This window comes from Dendropsophus ebraccatus, chromosome 9 (genome assembly GCF_027789765.1).
Source record: "Dendropsophus ebraccatus isolate aDenEbr1 chromosome 9, aDenEbr1.pat, whole genome shotgun sequence".
Lineage (NCBI taxonomy): Eukaryota > Metazoa > Chordata > Amphibia > Anura > Hylidae > Dendropsophus > Dendropsophus ebraccatus.
This window is the reverse complement of record NC_091462.1, coordinates 101,650,329-101,667,464: the sequence shown is the minus strand read 5'-3', so window position 1 is coordinate 101,667,464 and position 17,136 is coordinate 101,650,329. Positions and strand designations below refer to the sequence as shown.

Below are 17,136 nucleotides of genomic sequence, written 5' to 3'. Positions count from 1 at the left end.
CTGTCAGTGTGTATGTCACCTTATGTCTTACCACCAGTGTATATAGTATGTACTGACTGATGATGGGTAACAGAAGGAACGGGCATGTCGAATCTCAACACCCAATCCCTCTGAACACAGCATCAAATCTGCTGCGCATCGGTCGTGTGTGTTAGCACCCTTAGTGAACAAATGCGGAACTTGAGCGAACGAATGTGGAATTACAGCGAGCGATTAATGATAATTTTAGGTTCAGACCTAAATTAACAATGAACGACATACGAACGATATTTCGATTGTTGCCTGCAATTACACAGAACGATTATCGTTTGAATTTGAACGATTTAACGATTTTTTTTTGCACGATTATCGTCCCGTATAATAGGGCCCTTACCCTAATGTGTATGGAAACAGATTCTCTGTAGTCTCCAGCCATGCAGTCACATTGGTCTGTGTTATGCTGCATTTACACGAAGCAATAATTTTTTCCCAATCTATCGTTTAACGATTTTGAAGCAACGATTTGGTTTTTAGAACGATCAGCATTTAGACGAATAAATCGTTAGAAAATTCGTAAGAAAAATTGTTATTGCGATCGGTTTTGGGATCGCTTAAGCCTGTCTTTCACGTGGGGTGAATCTTTGAAAGACTGTATATAGAAGCGATCTGCCAATTTTTAGCGTACAAACGATTTCAGAACATGTTGAAAGATCACAATGAACGATTTCTCACTCGTTGCTTGATCGTTTGCTGTGTTTGCACGAGCCGATTATCGCTCAAATGCGATCGTTATTGTGAAAATTCGAACGATAATAGCCCCGTATAAACCCAGCATTAGAACCGTATAACCAGGACAGAAGAAATTTTAATCCAGCCTTTGTGCAATGTTGCAGCGCTCCACCTACTCTAAGGACTATGTATAACTGATACTTCTTCTGAAGTTTAACCATAAAAGTAAGAATTGGACAAGAGAAGGGTCAGAGACCTTGTACTGGTCAACGTGTCCTTCTGTAGCTTCCAGATACATAGTAATATCCCTCCTTGGGTCATCTTATTGATGATTCTTACTTCCTCAGAGCCTTCGCAGGCATTGACCTTGCAATAATCACATTTTCTCTGCTATAAACCACATAATAGCGAATGCCCTTCAGTGTACTCTCAAAAGGGACCGGATGAAAGAAACGCCATAGCATGGGCACCGCTGCTTGTATGTGAGAACATTGTGCCTCCTCTGTCGTCTCTGGTCACCCTGACCTGATGAGGGCAGCACACACCCCAGGCCGGAGCTACCGTGTGTCATCTCTTAAGTTATTACAAGGCCCATATTGTTTCTGTCTGCTAAGTTATATCAACTCCACACTGACAAGGGGTGATACCCCAAAACAGCTGTCTGTGGCTGGATGCCAGCTTTGGTAATCCCTTGTCATGTCGCAATACTCGCAACTGAGTCGGGTCCTATTAAACGGGCCAATGCAGGCCTGATTGTAAATGAGCACTGATCTGCTAGATCGGCACTTGTTTACTGGGCCTATTTCACGGCCCGATAATCGTTTAACAAGGGATTCGTGGACCGTGTCCGTGCAGCCCTTGCCCAAACAGTTAATTCATTAGCTGTCCGTGCTCGCAGTGTTCTCCTGCGCTCTGTATGTGTCCCTGTGGCCGCAGCTTCGGAGTGGCCTGTATGAGCTGACAGGCTGCTTAGCCAATCCCTGTCCGGGACCGCCGCTGTGCCTAGTGATTGGCTGAGCGGCCTGTCAGCTCATACAGGCCACTCTGAAGCCACCGCACCAGGATGTATGCAGAGCACAGGAGTCCGGGAGCACGGACAGGTAATTCATTTACTAACTCACACCTAGCGATGTGTGGTCGGCGGCCAATAGTTTTAGGTCTAGACCTAAAGAAACGATCAGCTGATGGTCATTTCATCGGCTGATCATTGTCTCCGATTATCGCTCCGTGTAATAGGGCCCTTAGACTTTGACCCAAAAGGGGCCTCTGGTATTTCCTATTTGTGTCCCAATACTCACAACAAAGTTGGACTTAGTGTCCTTGTCGTTAATTTTTTTTTTTTTTTTTTTTTTTTTTTTTTTTTTGCAGAAATCAATAGTCCAGGCGATTTTAAGAAACTTTGTAATTGGATATATTAGTAGAGATGAGCGAACCGGGTTCGGGTCCATCTGAACCCGAACGTTCGGCATTTGATTAGCGGGGGCTGCTGAAGTTAGATAAAGCTCTAAGGTTGTCTGGAAAACATGCATACAGCCAATGACTGTTTCCATGTTTTCCACATAGCCTTAGGGCTTTATCCAAGTTCAGCAGCCACCGCTAATCAAATGCCGAACGATCGGATTTGGATGGACTCGAGCGTGCTCCAGGTTCGCTCATCTCTATTAATTAGGCAAATATGCCGCCATCTGCATTCAAAAAGACTTTCCCCAGGTCCCCCCCCCCCCCCCCCCGTCTCCTCTTTCTCATTCACTGCTCATTATCAGGAAATCACGTCTTGTTGCATCAGTCATGCCCCTGTCTCTTCTATGGAGGAGGGAGGAGATTAGTTGGCAGCAAATAACAAAGGATTACACAGCTGGACCTTTGTGAAAGCCTCTATTCAGAGGTCAGTGCTTACCTCAGGAGGTAGCCCGGTGATGTAGCTGTAAATTAACTCTTTGTTGTCCTGTTTTGGTGCCTCATCTCCCTCCATCCCTCCCCCCTCCATAGAAAACCATGAAGACAGGAGGGGAGAGCTTTAAACTGCTTTTTCATGATAAAAATGCATTTTTCGGCTAATAAACCCAATTACAAAGTTTCTTAAAATCGCCTGGTCTATTGATTTCTGCAAAAAATAAATAATTTTACGACAGTGACACTTTAAGGGGCTAAGTATCAGAGTGGCAGCAGCTTTCCTTCCCTGGAGGGTTAAATTTTATAAAGTCATATCAAGGAAAGCTGGACGGCTTCCATCCCCCCCTCTCACACGGAGAAGTTGCCAACTTTCCTGGACCTGCGGCTCTACCTGGTTATATGGCGGTTTAGGAACTGCCATTCTGTGTGGGAATATGCGGTGCACAGTTTTCCATCACTAACCTCCTCTCTTTTATCCTCAGTTATGTGGAAAAGTTTACAGACTTCCTTCGGCTCTTTGTTAGCGTCCACCTGAGGAGGATAGAATCCAATGCCCAGTTCCCTGTAGTTGAGTTCCTGGCACTACTCTTCAAATACACCTTTCACCAGGTAACGTGTCGGGCTTTTCCATGGGCCCCTTTAAGGTTCTGGGGCAGCTGTGAGCAGAGCACCTACCTCAGGCTTTATTCACACCATGGAGCCTGTACAGAGATATATGGCATCTCTCTGGCCTTGTACTGTGGAGCTGTAAGCACTCTGTGAGCCTCCATAGGTTGAAGTGTTTCATCCTCTCTAGAAGCAATGATCCTTGTGAGAACACCTTTGTTGAAATACCCTTGAAACAATATGGCCATATAGACAACTTTAAGGTTGTACTAAACTGTAATATAGTAAGTGCTTCCCAAGAGCCAATTGATCGCAAAAAAAAAAAGAATTCTTTGTCATGTCATATGGTCACATCCTCCATCTTTAATATTGTAGTCTTACTACCTTGGAGAATTTGGTAGATGGGTCTTTTTCCCTTCCTCCTTATTTCACTAAGTGATGTCCATTATCCCTCGTTTCTGTCTCTGCAGCCGACACATGAAGGTTACCTCTCGTGTCTCGACATCTGGGCGCTCTTTTTAGACTATCTAACAAACAAGATAAGAAACCGGCTAGAAGACAGAGAGGCCATTATTGGCAGGTAAGGGGTCTTCACAGATGATATGGTGGTAAGATTGGGGAGGGGGGGGGGTCAGTGTGCTAATCTGTCTTACACATAAGGCTATATAGAATAGAGCTGTCTACTAAGGTGGATGGGTGAGGAGTGTCTAGCTGCTGTCATGTGTTATACTAATAACATATCCTTCACAGGTACGAAGATGCCCTGGTGCTGCTGCTCACTGAGGTGCTGAATCGGATCCAGTTCCGATACAACCAGACACAACTGGAGGAGCTGGATGACGAGACTCTAGACGATGATGTAAGTGTAGCGGTACATTCACTGTGGCCCCCATTTGTGGGGCATGCTGAGATGCAGTACAAAACTTTAGTTAGGTGGCTCTGGTTCATAAGGGACCAAATACCTTTAGGGTGCCTTCACACCTACCGGATCCACAGCGGATCTCACTTCTGCGGAGTCGAAGCGAGAACCGCTGCGGATCCGGTACCATTAACCCCTATGATAGCACATATTCGCAGCGTGATTAACATCCTGCTGTGAATGTGTGCTTTAACCCCCCGCTGTCCGCAGCCCCGCCGCCACATTAGCCCATCCTCGGCCGCTTCCCCCATCTCCGGCCGCGTCCCCCCATCCCCCGCCGCATCCAGCAGCTGGCATCCCCTATCCCCGGCTGCATCCTGCAGCCTGCCGCTGAGAGCATAAAGTACCTGCTCGGCGGCGCGGCTGCAGTGAGGCTCCCGACTCCGGTCCCGCTAATGAGCGGGAGCGGAGCCTCACTGCAGCCGCGCCGCCTAGGGATAGGGGATGTAGGATGCGGCCGGAGATGGGGGATGTGGCCGAGGATGGGCTAATGCGGCGGCGGGGCTGCGGACAGCGGGGGGTTAAAGCACATATTCACAGCGGGATGTTAATCCCGCTGCGAATATGTGCTATCATAGGGGTGAATGGTACCGAATCCGCAGAAGTGAGATCCGCTGTGGATCCGGTAGGTGTGAAGGCACCCTTAAAGGGAATTTTTTTACATGCTCTGAGATCAATTGTCAAGGAGGTGTTGCTGAGTCGCAGCATACGTGCCTCCCCCCCCTCCCCCACCCCTTCTCTGCCTTGACTAATTGATGTACAGGGCTCCTTGCTAAAAGATAAGCATTGTATATCAAACACGCAAGGCAGGGTAGGGGTGGGGGAGGGAGGAGGCATGCATACTGCAGCTCAGCACTGCCTCCTTGGCCCTTTAAAGCCCCTATTCCACGGGTCGTTTAAAGGAGCAATATCGTTCGTATTCGGCCGATATCGGCCGCTACGAACGATATTCGTCCCGTGGAATAGAGTGCAACGGTGTAACATGTTGAAAAACAAGCGACTGATATAGCAGCGATCTGCTGCCGTCGCTCCGTTGAATAGGAGCGTCGGCAGCAGATGCTGCTATATCCTATGGGCTGCCCGGACGATCAGCGATCCTCCGAGCAGCCACTGCTGCACTCACCCGCTCGCTGCAGCCGCGTTGAATACCGGTGGCAGCGAGCGGGGAACGAGGAGCAAACGAGCGCTAATAGCGCTCGTTTGCTCCTCCAAACGACTCGTGGAATAGGGGCATAAGCATGAAATAAAGACGACATATTCCCTTTTTAAAAAGATTATCCCAAGGTTAAAACACATCCACAGAGTTAGGTAGTGAGTATCCGCCCTTTGAGACCCCCAAAGAACATGAGAACGTGGCCCTGGTCTCCCATGTGCACGGAGTGGCACCACACATGCTCAGATGGTGCTTTATTCACTCACTATCACCAATTGCTGCAAGAATCCACAAATGTTTATACTGACCCTTATGTTGTGTCTTGTTCTACAGCAGCAGACGGAGTGGCAGAGATATCTACGTCACAGCCTGGAGGTGGTAGCCAAAATCATGGAGCTGCTCCCCACCCACGCCTTTAGTACCTTGGTAAATACAAAGCTCTTTTCCTTAGAGGATTTCCCCATACTTGTTAATACTACACATAACATTGTAATGCAGGGGTAGACAGCTGTTGTAAAACTACAACTCCCATCATGCCTGGACAGCCACAGCTAAAGCTTTGGCTGTCCAAGCATGATGGGAGTTGTAGTTTTGCAACAGCTGGATAGCCAAGGTTCCCTATGATCTATATAGAAAGAGCATGATATATATATATATATGTATATGTATGGTATATGTATATATGTATATATATATATATATATATATATATATATATATATATATATATATATATATATATATATATATATATATATATATATATATATGTATATATATGTGTGTGTGTGTGTGTGTTTCCGCTCACAAGCCGCCTATGTATCTCCATTCTTCTAATACTCAACCTATGTGTTACCTTGGAAAAAGAAAACCCTTCTGAGCCATAATGGAGCAGATGAAAGGATGTCTGGAGCCAGATTGCGTTCTATTCATTTTCCCGTCTGCCGAGGTTTCAGATCTTTATCGGCTCACATAGTCACGGACATTTTGCCTTTACAATCCAATTTCCAGCACCATGGCCTTTTTTTTGTGGTTTTATTTTTAGTAAATTGGAGGATTAGTTCTAAGTGGCCTTCCCTGAAACTCCCTCCATCTTCTCCGGTAATGTCCCCAGTGGGAAATGCTTTATTCCTGCAGGTAATTTCGTCGGCTGAGATGTTACTACTTTTGTTGTAGAACATGAATTTTTATTGGGGGGTGGATCCGCTTCAGGTCGGGGATGCTGTGTATTGGGACGTGTAGCTGCTTATGTGACCTTCTGCATTACTTTATGCAGTCACCCAGCAATGAACTGATAACAAGTGTTCAGTGTTCCTGCAGCGCCACCACAGGGGAAACGCAGCATTACACCCTTCTTACTAACATTGGTGCTCTATACATGTAATGCACAAAGATGCGGTGTCCTCCATAGTGATGTCATATGATGTCTCTTTGTTTTTTTTTGCAGTTTGCTGCTCTTAGGGAGAACTTGGAGGTCTATCTGGGGCTACAGCAGTGCATAGTGAACACTGGGGCAGGTGGGTATCACTGGCTATTGGTAAGACTTTGTTGGGTTTGTAATGATGTAACTAATCTCTAATGTGGGACCACAACCTCACTGATGAGAGGGGATCAGCTCTGTGCTGGGTACTTCTGCCTATTTAGCCATCAGTGACAGGGGCTCCTATGGTGGTGGCTTATTTTTCTGAGAACAAAAGGTTTGGACAGTTGAAATCCAACATGCCTGATCCTACTCTTCCCTTCATCATCCGTTAAAGGAGAGTTGGGAGGTCGCCATACACAATAGACGGTCTGCTGGTGCTGCTGACTTTCCCCCACTGTATATGGGAGCCATTTTCTACACTTGTATTCAGTGTAAGCAATTCCTATGTGAGCTATTCTGTGTACCTGTCACTTAAAAAAAAAAAAATAAAATGAATTTTTGATGTGTTCGAACCCCCACCACTTAAAGGACAACTCCGGCAATTTTCTTTTTTAACTTATTTAATGCACATTACAAAGTTTTATATAAGTTTGTAATGTGTGTAAATAAGCTGTGTGGCCCCTGATTGGCTGAGCTTGCTGGAAGCCATGTGATGCGCTTCAGCCAATGAAAAGGCTGCCGGTGCGCATGCGCATCGGCAGCCTTTTCTCTCTCATTCACTTCACTTGAACCCTGAAGTGAGGCAGTCCCGAAGACGCCGGTCAGAGGTGACGGAGTCGCGGCCAGCAGGAGATTCAAGTGGTGATCGTCACCGGAGGGATGGTGAGTATAAAGTGTGTGTGTGTGTGTGTGTGTGTGTGTGTTTTTTTTTTTTTGTTTTTTTTTAGGTCCCGCCGGAGTTGTCCTTTAAGCACTTATTGCTGCACAGACTTTCCATAGACTTTCTATAGAATCCATCGCTTGTAGTGTTAAGTGAGATGGGGAGAGAATCGCTTAACCGAGCACTTCTTCCCCCCCCCCCCTTGATCTGGTAATCAATGGGGGTCTGAACACCCAGACCTCAACCAATAAAAACTTTTGATCTGTTAATGTTTTTTTTTTTTAAGTAACAGGAACACTGTAAGTTTGTCAGCACAGAGGCTGCCTCGGAGTGCCTAGGTTGGAAACAATGGTTACAAACACTCATCTGGATGCTCTGCATTATCAATGCTCTTTTTGTTGATACCTTATTGTATTCTGAAAAATACAATAACATTTTGTGGGGGGAAAAAACCACTCAGCTGTAATAGGTTTTACATTGGGACAAGTCTTTCATCCTCTGTGTTATTAGTCACTAAAAGTCCTGAAACTGAGTATTACCTGAGTGGTTATAGCACTGGAACTAAACAGGAGATCTGGGCATGTAAAGAATTACAGAATTAACTATTCAGAGCCTTGTATTTGGAAATGATGTAAAACTGGCAAAGGGACTGATGTGCGGGTTAGGGATGCCACAGAAACATTGCATCATGGGAAACTGCACTGACAAGAGTGGGTTGTGATACCGGGCAGAGGTGCGGGAGGTTTTGGGTTTCAGCAGTAAGAGGAATATAATGAAATTCATTTTTGAGAAATTCTCAGCTACAGAAGGAATCGATATGTGAATGTTACCATTGCATCAATCCCCTTGTGATTCCAGCCGCTGGGATACGATACAGCTAGGGTGGTGGCGGCTGCAGACTCTGTGTCCTGCTTTCTTATTGGATTAGCTTCCAGTAATGTACAATTCCATAGGTGGCAGCCAAATAATAATATAAGTTTTTTCATGAATGTTTCTTATAGAACAGCGTCTCAATGTGACAGCGGAAAATGACTGCCGTCGGTTGCACTGCTCCTTGCGTGACCTCAGCTCCCTCCTTCAGGCTGTCGGGAGACTCGCTGAGTACTTCATCGGGGACGTGTTTGAGGCACGCTTCAATGATGCCCTTACTGTTGTAGAAAGGTAATAACCGCCACTATAGGTGATAACCAAAATCTTAGAATTAAGACATTAAATCCCCCCCCCCCCTTATTTTCGTCAGGTTGGTCAAAGTCACATTGTATGGCTCTGAGATCAAACCGTACAATATGGAAACGGCGGTGCCATCCGTGCTGAAGCCAGACCTCGTAGATGTGTGAGTATTTCATCTTGGCACCCTTAGTCTGGGAGTTTAGAGACTACTTGTGCGGGGTTTCTACTTCTACTTGGCAGGTGCCTTGTGAGTTGGCGGCCTGGCATGTTATATTATTGATGAGTAGCAGTAACAGATCCGCCTATAGGTTTGTAAAGTACATAATATCTGTATGTGTTTACCTTCGGCAGCCATGCCCAGTCCCTGGCAGCGCTACAGGCTTACTCCCACTGGCTCGCTCGATTCTACAGTGAGGTTCAACACCAGAACCCTCAGCAGTTTATGTCTATCATCTCCACCGCAATGGAGGCACTACCCCCGCTCATCAGCACAAAGGTAGGTGGTCCGGGTATCGTACTTATTGACTAATCACTTTTACACTGGCTGATGATAGTCTGATCGAGCGTTCATAGGAAAGCTTATTGCTGATAATTGGGTCATTTAAAAGGGCATTTAGGTTGTTTCATTTGAGCTTAAGAGTCTGTCAGAAGGTTTATGCTGCCCTATCAACCACTCTGAGCATGGCAAACTAGTCCTTTCCATTATGTGCGTATGCTCAGTAGTCCTGGATATTGATTAGCACCAGCACACTCAGCCCACCTGCTGCTGATTACAGTATAGACAGGTGACTGCCATATAGCCACACAGCTGTCATTCACCAGCTGGTAGGGGGTTTGGCATGAAGCCCACTCGCCTTCATATACGGAAAACAGCTGAACAGAATAAACGAATACACCGATCTGTTCAGCATTTCTGTCACTAGTTTGTATCCTTTTATTTAAGGCGGCATAAACTAAAATGCCGAACGTTCGGGTTCGGATCGACCCGAACCCGGTTCGCTCATCTCTAATCGCTAACAACGCATCCATCAAATGTATCCATAGACCCCCATTCATTCATTAGAGACCAAAACACTAATTTTGTCTTGTAGATGAGTCATTGGTACTGACTTATTGAATAGCATTGCCTATTCCGTGCACAGGGGACCTGGGAGCTTGAGGTGTATACAGACCTGTAGCATGCGCTGCAGACGCAGGTAGAATGGATCTTTACTCTTGAGTCTTTCTAGGTACAAGAAAAGCTGCTGCTCTCAGCATGCCATCTGCTGGTCTCTGTGGCAACAACAGTGCGGCCCGTATTCCTTATCAACATTCCTGCCGTCCAGAAGGTGTTCAGCCGCGTGACCGACAACTCTGCGCAGAGATTACCAGAAGAGGTGGGTCCCCTCACATAAGTATGTTACTTGGCTACCATAGAACAGTGCGACCATATAATGGAGGATGTCACCTACTTATGGATGTTTGTGGTTGGTGCATAACGCACAATGTGACCCTTGTCGTCTCGCATTGTTGCACTAGTCTGTCGGCATCTTTTGCGCGACTGATAAAAATTCTGACAACTATAATAAAATATTGTGGAAACTAAAAATCTTTGGCTGCACATGGTCCTGTGTAAGCAGCTTGTGCGGCCAATGATGAATATAAAGAATCGCACAAATGATCCAGCAATCGTTCTTGCAGCCTGGCCGCCCAGTAATAGACCGCTGTAAACAAGGCCTTTATTCCATTTACGTAATCAATAGGAAGCTCCTAAGGAGACGGAGCTGGACACAAGGATTCTCTCCATGATGATCTTCCATATTAGTAACCACCACATCACCAGAACGTGTGAACAGGCATTGTGACTCTCTTGATTAAAAAGTAAGGATTTCTTGGCAGTCAGGATCATTATCTGGCACTTGGGCTGCAAGCTATCACCCTGCCTGATAATGACTCCCTTTACCAAAGGATCAGTCAGGAGTCGGCCTGCCCCTAGGAAGTGTGGGATTTCGTGTGATTCTGTGTTCCCTGGATCTGCCATGTTTTAGTGCATTTTACCATCTCCTACCATTTGTAATGATTGCTCTTTGTTGTCTCTTCTTCCCGCAGGCTCAGGTGCTGCTGTGTCGTGCTTTGTCTAATGTCCTCCTCCTCCCGTGGCCAAATGTCCCAGAGAGCGAGCAGCAGTGGGCAGAGCGCTCCAGTCATCATGCCAACCTCCTGAACAGCTTGACCCGAGACTACCGCCAGCTGAAGGGCAGCGCTCCTCCTCAGAGGAAGGGCCAGCTTGAGGCCAGTGAGTAGCAGAACCCCTCGGCTATCATTGCATTCCTCGCTATAATGTACCGCTACCTATACATCTATACCTAACTGTTTCTTCTGTTGTCTTCTAACAGCTAAGCGTGTCATCTGTCAGACACTCAGCGTATTGAAGGATATTGTAGAGAACATCTCTGGCGAGGGCACCAAGTCTCGGCAGATCTGTTACCAGTCTATGCAGGAGTCGGCCCAGCTCTCTCTTGCTCTCTTCCCAGCATACATTCACCAGTCAGGTATGTGGGTCCTATGGCTGATGGCTCTTTCTTTGACCTATAGTAGATAAAGCTGTTTAGTGTCCACTATACTTCCTGGTCATCTTTTGCCGTATGAATGCTATAGGATTCTGCAGGTGGCGGATGTAGTTTGTGTCCGCTAGATGCGTGGATTGCATCTCTGGCGGATAACCCGGGAGGTGCAGAACAGCGACAGCACATGGGAAAAACGTAGCAATAGTAATGTGGTATTTGCATTTCAAAGATTAATGGCGCATCGCCATCTGCTGTTTGTGGGGTGGAACTTCTGGATCTACCACAGATCTTTTAAGTAAGTATTATAGGGGTTATCCGGCGCTACAAAAACATGGGCACTTTCTTCCAGAGACAGCACGACTCTTGTCTTCACTTTGGGTGCAGATCAATGGAGCTTAATTGCAAACCGCACCTGAACTGGAGACGAGAGTCGTGTTGTCTCTGAAAGAAAGTGCCCATGTTTTTGTAGCGCTGGATAACACTTTTAAGCCCTGTTTACCCTTCAGTCTTTTCCAATACATCAGGGTCCCAGAGGAACCTCAGCGTAGCACCGCTAAGACACCAAGAGGCTGCAGGCCTTCACTCCCTTTTTTGTTTTTCTTAGGGTCATTGAGGATTCTAGTATTGATTATGGGTCTGGTCAGTCTCCATAATGATAAGGTTTTTGGTAGATCCTGCTATATTGTCATACCTGTGTATAGACTTGATGTGACAAGGTCTAGGTCAGGGGTAGGGAACCTTGGCTCCCCAGCTGTTGCAAAACTACAACTCCCAGCATGCCTGGACAGCCAAAGCTTTAGCTGTCCAGGCATGCTGGGAGTTGTAGTTTTGCAACAGCTGGAGAGACAAGGTTCTCTACCCCCTGGTCTAGGTGTTATTGTCAGGTGTGTGACCTGAAGCAGCATCTAACACTTCAGTCAGGGAACGCTCCGTGCCTTATCCCTGGCCTCTGTAGAGGGATTATACAATGCTCTGTCTAGCAGCCACATACACTTGTTGTGAAATTAGAACAGGTCTCCTAGGGAAAAGGATATGTTCACTGTACAAAAGGGATATTCTGTCACGTTGCTTCTTGCAGGTCCCAAGTGGCCGGCTGATGAATTGGGCTGGGAGGACATAGCGGGACTTGCTGTATACTTTGTTCTTTCTGTGTATCTCATCTTCTGATTTCCCTCCCCGCTCCCTAGATGTGACTGAGGAGATGCTCAGCTTTTTCTTGGCCTTATTCCAAGGACTCAGGGTACAAATGGGGGTGCCGTTTACAGAGCAGATTATACAGACCTTCCTGAACATGTTTACCAGGTAACCGTGCTAGGTGGTACACACGCTGATCGGTCCCATGATGATCGGGTTATTGTGTCCAGGTCTCATTCCGTCATATTCTACCTGCAGGGAGCAGCTGGCGGAAAGTATACTACAGGAAGGCAGTGCCGGCTGCCACGTGGTGGAAAAGTTTCTGAAGATCCTGCAGGTTGTAGTCCAGGAACCTGGTCCAGCCTTTAAGCCTTTCCTGCCAAGTATCCTGTCCCTGTGCATGGAGCAGCTCTATCCCATCATTGCAGAGGTAAGGGGGCATTGCTCTAGGAGGTTGGCTCCTCACACCTTTGTCATTCCCATCTACTGATTTATACACCGTTGCCCCTACAGCGTCCATCCCCCGATGTAAAAGCCGAGCTGTTCGAGCTGCTGTTCCAGCTCCTCCATCACAATTGGAGGTATTTCTACCGATCCTCAGTTCTAGCCAGCGTGCACCGAGATGGTGGGGATGAGCCCATGGAGAACCAGGCACAGTTCATTGGTGTCATGCAGGTCAGTGCTCTACTCACTTCTGTGCTCCTAAAGGGGACTGATCATCACTTTCATGCTGCCCGAACCAGGAGCCTTAGGGCCCTATTAAACAGCCAGGTATTTCAGAGCAAGCAAGCAGTGATCTGTCAGGTCAGCGCCCGCTTTCCCCCTTGTTAGTCTTAATAGCACAGACATTGAGCAGGGAGCTGCAGGGGGGGGGGGGCTGCCCAGATGATCCTTAGGGTCCTATTCCACAGGCCAAGCAGGGCCCGATCAACGATGTAAACGAGCGCCGATCTACTAGGCCCGATGATCGTTGAGCAAGGGCTGCAGGGACATAGTTACCGATGTCCTTGCAGCATACATTCCCCTCGGTGGGGGAACGATGATTTTAGGTCTGGCCCTAAATGAACGATCAGCCGATGACACTGTCATCGACTAATCGTTCTCTCTATTCCACTGAGCGATAATCATCCGAATCGGGCCAAATGGGGCCAATTATCATTCCTGTGGAATAGGGCTCTTAGATCGTCCAGGTGGCCCATATGAGAGAGTCTGCTGCCACCCCTCCTATTACACAGAACCATGGCCAGCAGACTATCACTATGGTTATCAGAATTTTAGGATTTGCTTTAAATCAACGACATCGATGCACGATGTCGGCTGTTGTTGATTCAAAACATGACCTATTACACAAAATGATTATAGGCTGGTAATTGGCCAATAATAGTTTGGTGTAATAGTATCCTTAGTGGCTTCTTCCCACCTCCATTAGCCTTGAGTGATAAATATCTTCCTATACCCAAACTGGGGGAGCTGTGTCGGTGAAGGTTGGTGAGGGGATGCTGGGAGGCCATTTGATTTGAGGCTTTTTTTAAAAAAAATGAAAGTTGCAATCTGCTAGCACTAGTCTTGTGAAGTCCTGGCTGCATAGTTAAAGGGGGATTCCGATTTCAGTAGTAGTAGTAGTATGTATCTATCTATTGTATATTAGTATCAGTCCTTTGTTTCCTCCTATGTTTCCCCCTAGGCTTTTGGTCAGTCATTTCTGCAGCCTGATATCCATCTTTTCAAGCAAAATCTTGGTTATCTGGAGACCCTGAACAGCAAACACAAACTGTATCATAAGGTGAGGTGTAAGGCTAGGCTAACCTTATTGAGACTTTATTAAACCGGGCAACTTTTATAATCCTACCTTAAGGTCCTATTACACAGGGCAATGATCAGTCAAACCAGACCAATATCACCATGTGTAACAAGACCAGTGATCAGCCAATCAGGCCACCCCAAATTGCCTAGAAATCATCAGCCGTTGGACGTCCTGTCACCTCCTGGTGTAATAGATCTTTGGTCGACGGCCGAGCAAAGGGCTGCACCAAAGATCTAGTGACTGTCCTTGCAGCCCTGGCTGCACAGTCACTGAACTGTATACTGGGTTAAGTAAACAATAGAAAGGAGCGAATGTCAAGCGCTTTAGGATTTGTGCGAACCTGAGCACGCTGTTTTTTGTTACCGGTGACTGCAGAAGTTACGGCTGCCTAGAAAACATAGATACGGCCATAGGTCATAGGCTATATCCATGTTTTCTAGGATTCCCTAGGGCTGCATCCAACTTCTTCAGCCACTGCTAATCAAATGCAGCATGCTCAGGTTCACACAAACCCTAAAGCGCTTGAGGTTTACTCATTTCTTTTAAATTGCCAGTAGGCAATGTATGTCCTGAGCATCTGCCTACCCAGTATGAAGCAGGACCTGTTAATCTGCAATTCCTGTGACTTTCAATCCTCCTCTCATCACGTCTGTTCTGTCTCTTCTAGAAGCTGTTCCGGGCCATGATGCTGCCGCAGTTTGTCAGTGTTTTACTTCAGGTTCTTATCCACAAGTCCCATGATCTTCTCCAAGAGGAGATAGGCATCGCTGTCTACAACATGGCATCTGTGGACTTCAGCACTTTCTTTTCTGCCTTCTTACCCGAATTCTTAGCCGGCTGCCAAGGCCTAGATAGCGGTCAGAAGAATGTCCTTGCCCGCAACTTCAAGATGGAAAGGGTGAGAATGGCTTGTTGCGTCTACAGTTTTGTGGGTAGGACTGCGTTTAACCTTGGTGGGGGGAGGAGAGGGGGGGGATCATGAATAGCAGCTACTTCATCCTTGTACTAATCCCGCAGTCTGTAACTAGACAATCTCTGATGTGCATTACATACAATGTACAAGAAATGGGCCATACTGGTAGTCATTGTATTGTTAAAGGGGTCATCCCAAGTTATAGCTCACCATTTTAATGTGTGGCTGTGTCTGGTTCTGCACGTAAAGGTAACCAATCACCTTCATGGAGTGTGACCTGCCCCAGTACCTTTATAGCTGCCAGGCACAGCTCCCCGATGGGCTGAGCTGAACTAGACACATCCACACTTATATACATGACCTTGTGTCCAGATAAACAGTTAAGGAACTGCTGCACTTGATTCATGTTGTTCTGTGTGGATCCTTAGGGGGTTGTACCAACACTGAACATGCATTGATAACTAGAGATGAGCGGACCTCGAGCATGCTCTAATCCATCCGAAACCCGTTCGTTCGGCATTTGATTATGTGGAAAACCTGGATATAGTCATTGGCTGTATCCATGTTTTCCTGACAACCTTAGAGATTTATCCAACTTCAGCAGCCCCAGCTAATCAAATGCCGAACTATCGGGTTCGGATGGACTCGAGCATGCTCGAGGTTCGCTCATCTCTATTGATAACCCATTTGTGTGAAAAGCGATTCTCCGCTTTGGGAATTCAAAGGATGCCTGGATGGATAACTGATCAGAACCCTCAATCAGCGGTAATCTGTGATGAGAGCTGGAAATTAGTATTTAGTTTCCATATAGCTCCATCACAGGAGAAATGAGGCATTACACAATGTCCATTCAATTCAATTGGATGTCTGTGTAATGCCGGACAGGTTAGGTCCTCCAGGGCAGGAGACTCTCTTTCCATTCAGAGATGAGGATCCCAAATCGGATATATGACAATGGGTTTTCTAAGCTGGACATCCTCTTTACTCTATCACAATGCAATAAATAACCCTAGTCTTCTCTCCCCCTCCAGGACCTGCCTTCGTTTACCCAGAGTGTGCATCGTCTGGTCAACGACCTCCGGTATTACAGACTCTGCAACGACAGCCTCCCCCCCGGAACTGTGAAACTGTGACACAACCAGCTCCCCCCCCCCCCCCCCCCCAAGCCTGAATCTTGCATTGATAGTCTTAACTCACCCGCTACAGATGTGAATCTTGCTCCTTCACTCATCCCGTATTTCTTCTGTTCATAATTTTTTTTTGTTTTTTAACTAGTTTTAGCACTTTCTCTCTGCGAGATTTCAGTGCCTCCCCTGTTTACTCCACTTTAATCCCTTTGTTTAAAGGGTTGTTATAAATCCCTCTGGTAGCTCAGAGGTTAAGGAAACGCTCCCTCGTCTTTTAACTGTATAAAAAGAAAACGTCAATTTCACAAACCTTCAACATCATTCCCTGATAACGGAGAATGTGGGTGACAGTCACCCATCATGGACACTGACGTCTGGATTTTAAGACCGCATAGGCCACTTATTTGCCCCCGGTCGGTTGGGGTACACATACTTTAATATGTATTGTTTTATATAATTTTTTTTTTTTTTCTTGTGTTTTTTGTTATCATTCCATTGTGAAATTGCAGTCGCTTCTTGCGAATAAAATGAATGCCTTGTTTAATATGTGGTGGTTGTTTAGTACTGAGGGGCACGGCCCGAATGTGCAGCATGTGATCACCGGTGGCTGCAAAAGTTGGATGCTGCCTGGAAAACATGGATTCCAGGACTCGCTAGGGCATCAAACACCTCTAATCAAATGCTGCGCGCTCCGTTTCAGACAGACCTGAGCATGCTGGAGTTGCACTCATCTCTACTCATGCCCTTACGTTGGAGATGGCTTCGCTGTACATCAGTGTTCAGCCTTAAGAGAACAGCTGTTTTGGGGTTCTTGCCCCTCATTGGTACAGAACAGGCTGCTGGTTATCCAGAGATTCCCCCCCCCAGGAAGCATTGCCTGGTCTATAAGATTCCCTACACTGCCTTGGAGTTCTCTTTAA

The 17,136-nt window shown here is 46.5% G+C and overlaps 1 protein-coding gene across 1 annotated transcript in view; it reads left to right on the top strand.

Annotated features, from left to right (window-relative positions):
• Positions 1 to 16,760, top strand: part of XPO6 (exportin 6) — a 33,868-nt gene extending 17,108 nt beyond the window's left edge. The window contains exons 8-24 of the mRNA XM_069984084.1: positions 3,084 to 3,210; positions 3,678 to 3,787; positions 3,958 to 4,066; positions 5,613 to 5,705; positions 6,727 to 6,796; positions 8,524 to 8,683; positions 8,763 to 8,855; positions 9,044 to 9,188; positions 9,922 to 10,068; positions 10,781 to 10,967; positions 11,068 to 11,223; positions 12,426 to 12,540; positions 12,631 to 12,802; positions 12,886 to 13,047; positions 14,057 to 14,155; positions 14,844 to 15,074; positions 16,121 to 16,760. Coding sequence (XP_069840185.1) covers positions 3,084 to 3,210; positions 3,678 to 3,787; positions 3,958 to 4,066; positions 5,613 to 5,705; positions 6,727 to 6,796; positions 8,524 to 8,683; positions 8,763 to 8,855; positions 9,044 to 9,188; positions 9,922 to 10,068; positions 10,781 to 10,967; positions 11,068 to 11,223; positions 12,426 to 12,540; positions 12,631 to 12,802; positions 12,886 to 13,047; positions 14,057 to 14,155; positions 14,844 to 15,074; positions 16,121 to 16,222 — 2,278 coding nt within the window. The 3' untranslated portion in view covers positions 16,223 to 16,760. The remainder of the gene's footprint in view (positions 1 to 3,083; positions 3,211 to 3,677; positions 3,788 to 3,957; positions 4,067 to 5,612; positions 5,706 to 6,726; positions 6,797 to 8,523; positions 8,684 to 8,762; positions 8,856 to 9,043; positions 9,189 to 9,921; positions 10,069 to 10,780; positions 10,968 to 11,067; positions 11,224 to 12,425; positions 12,541 to 12,630; positions 12,803 to 12,885; positions 13,048 to 14,056; positions 14,156 to 14,843; positions 15,075 to 16,120) is intronic.
• Positions 16,761 to 17,136: the final 376 nt, after the last annotated feature.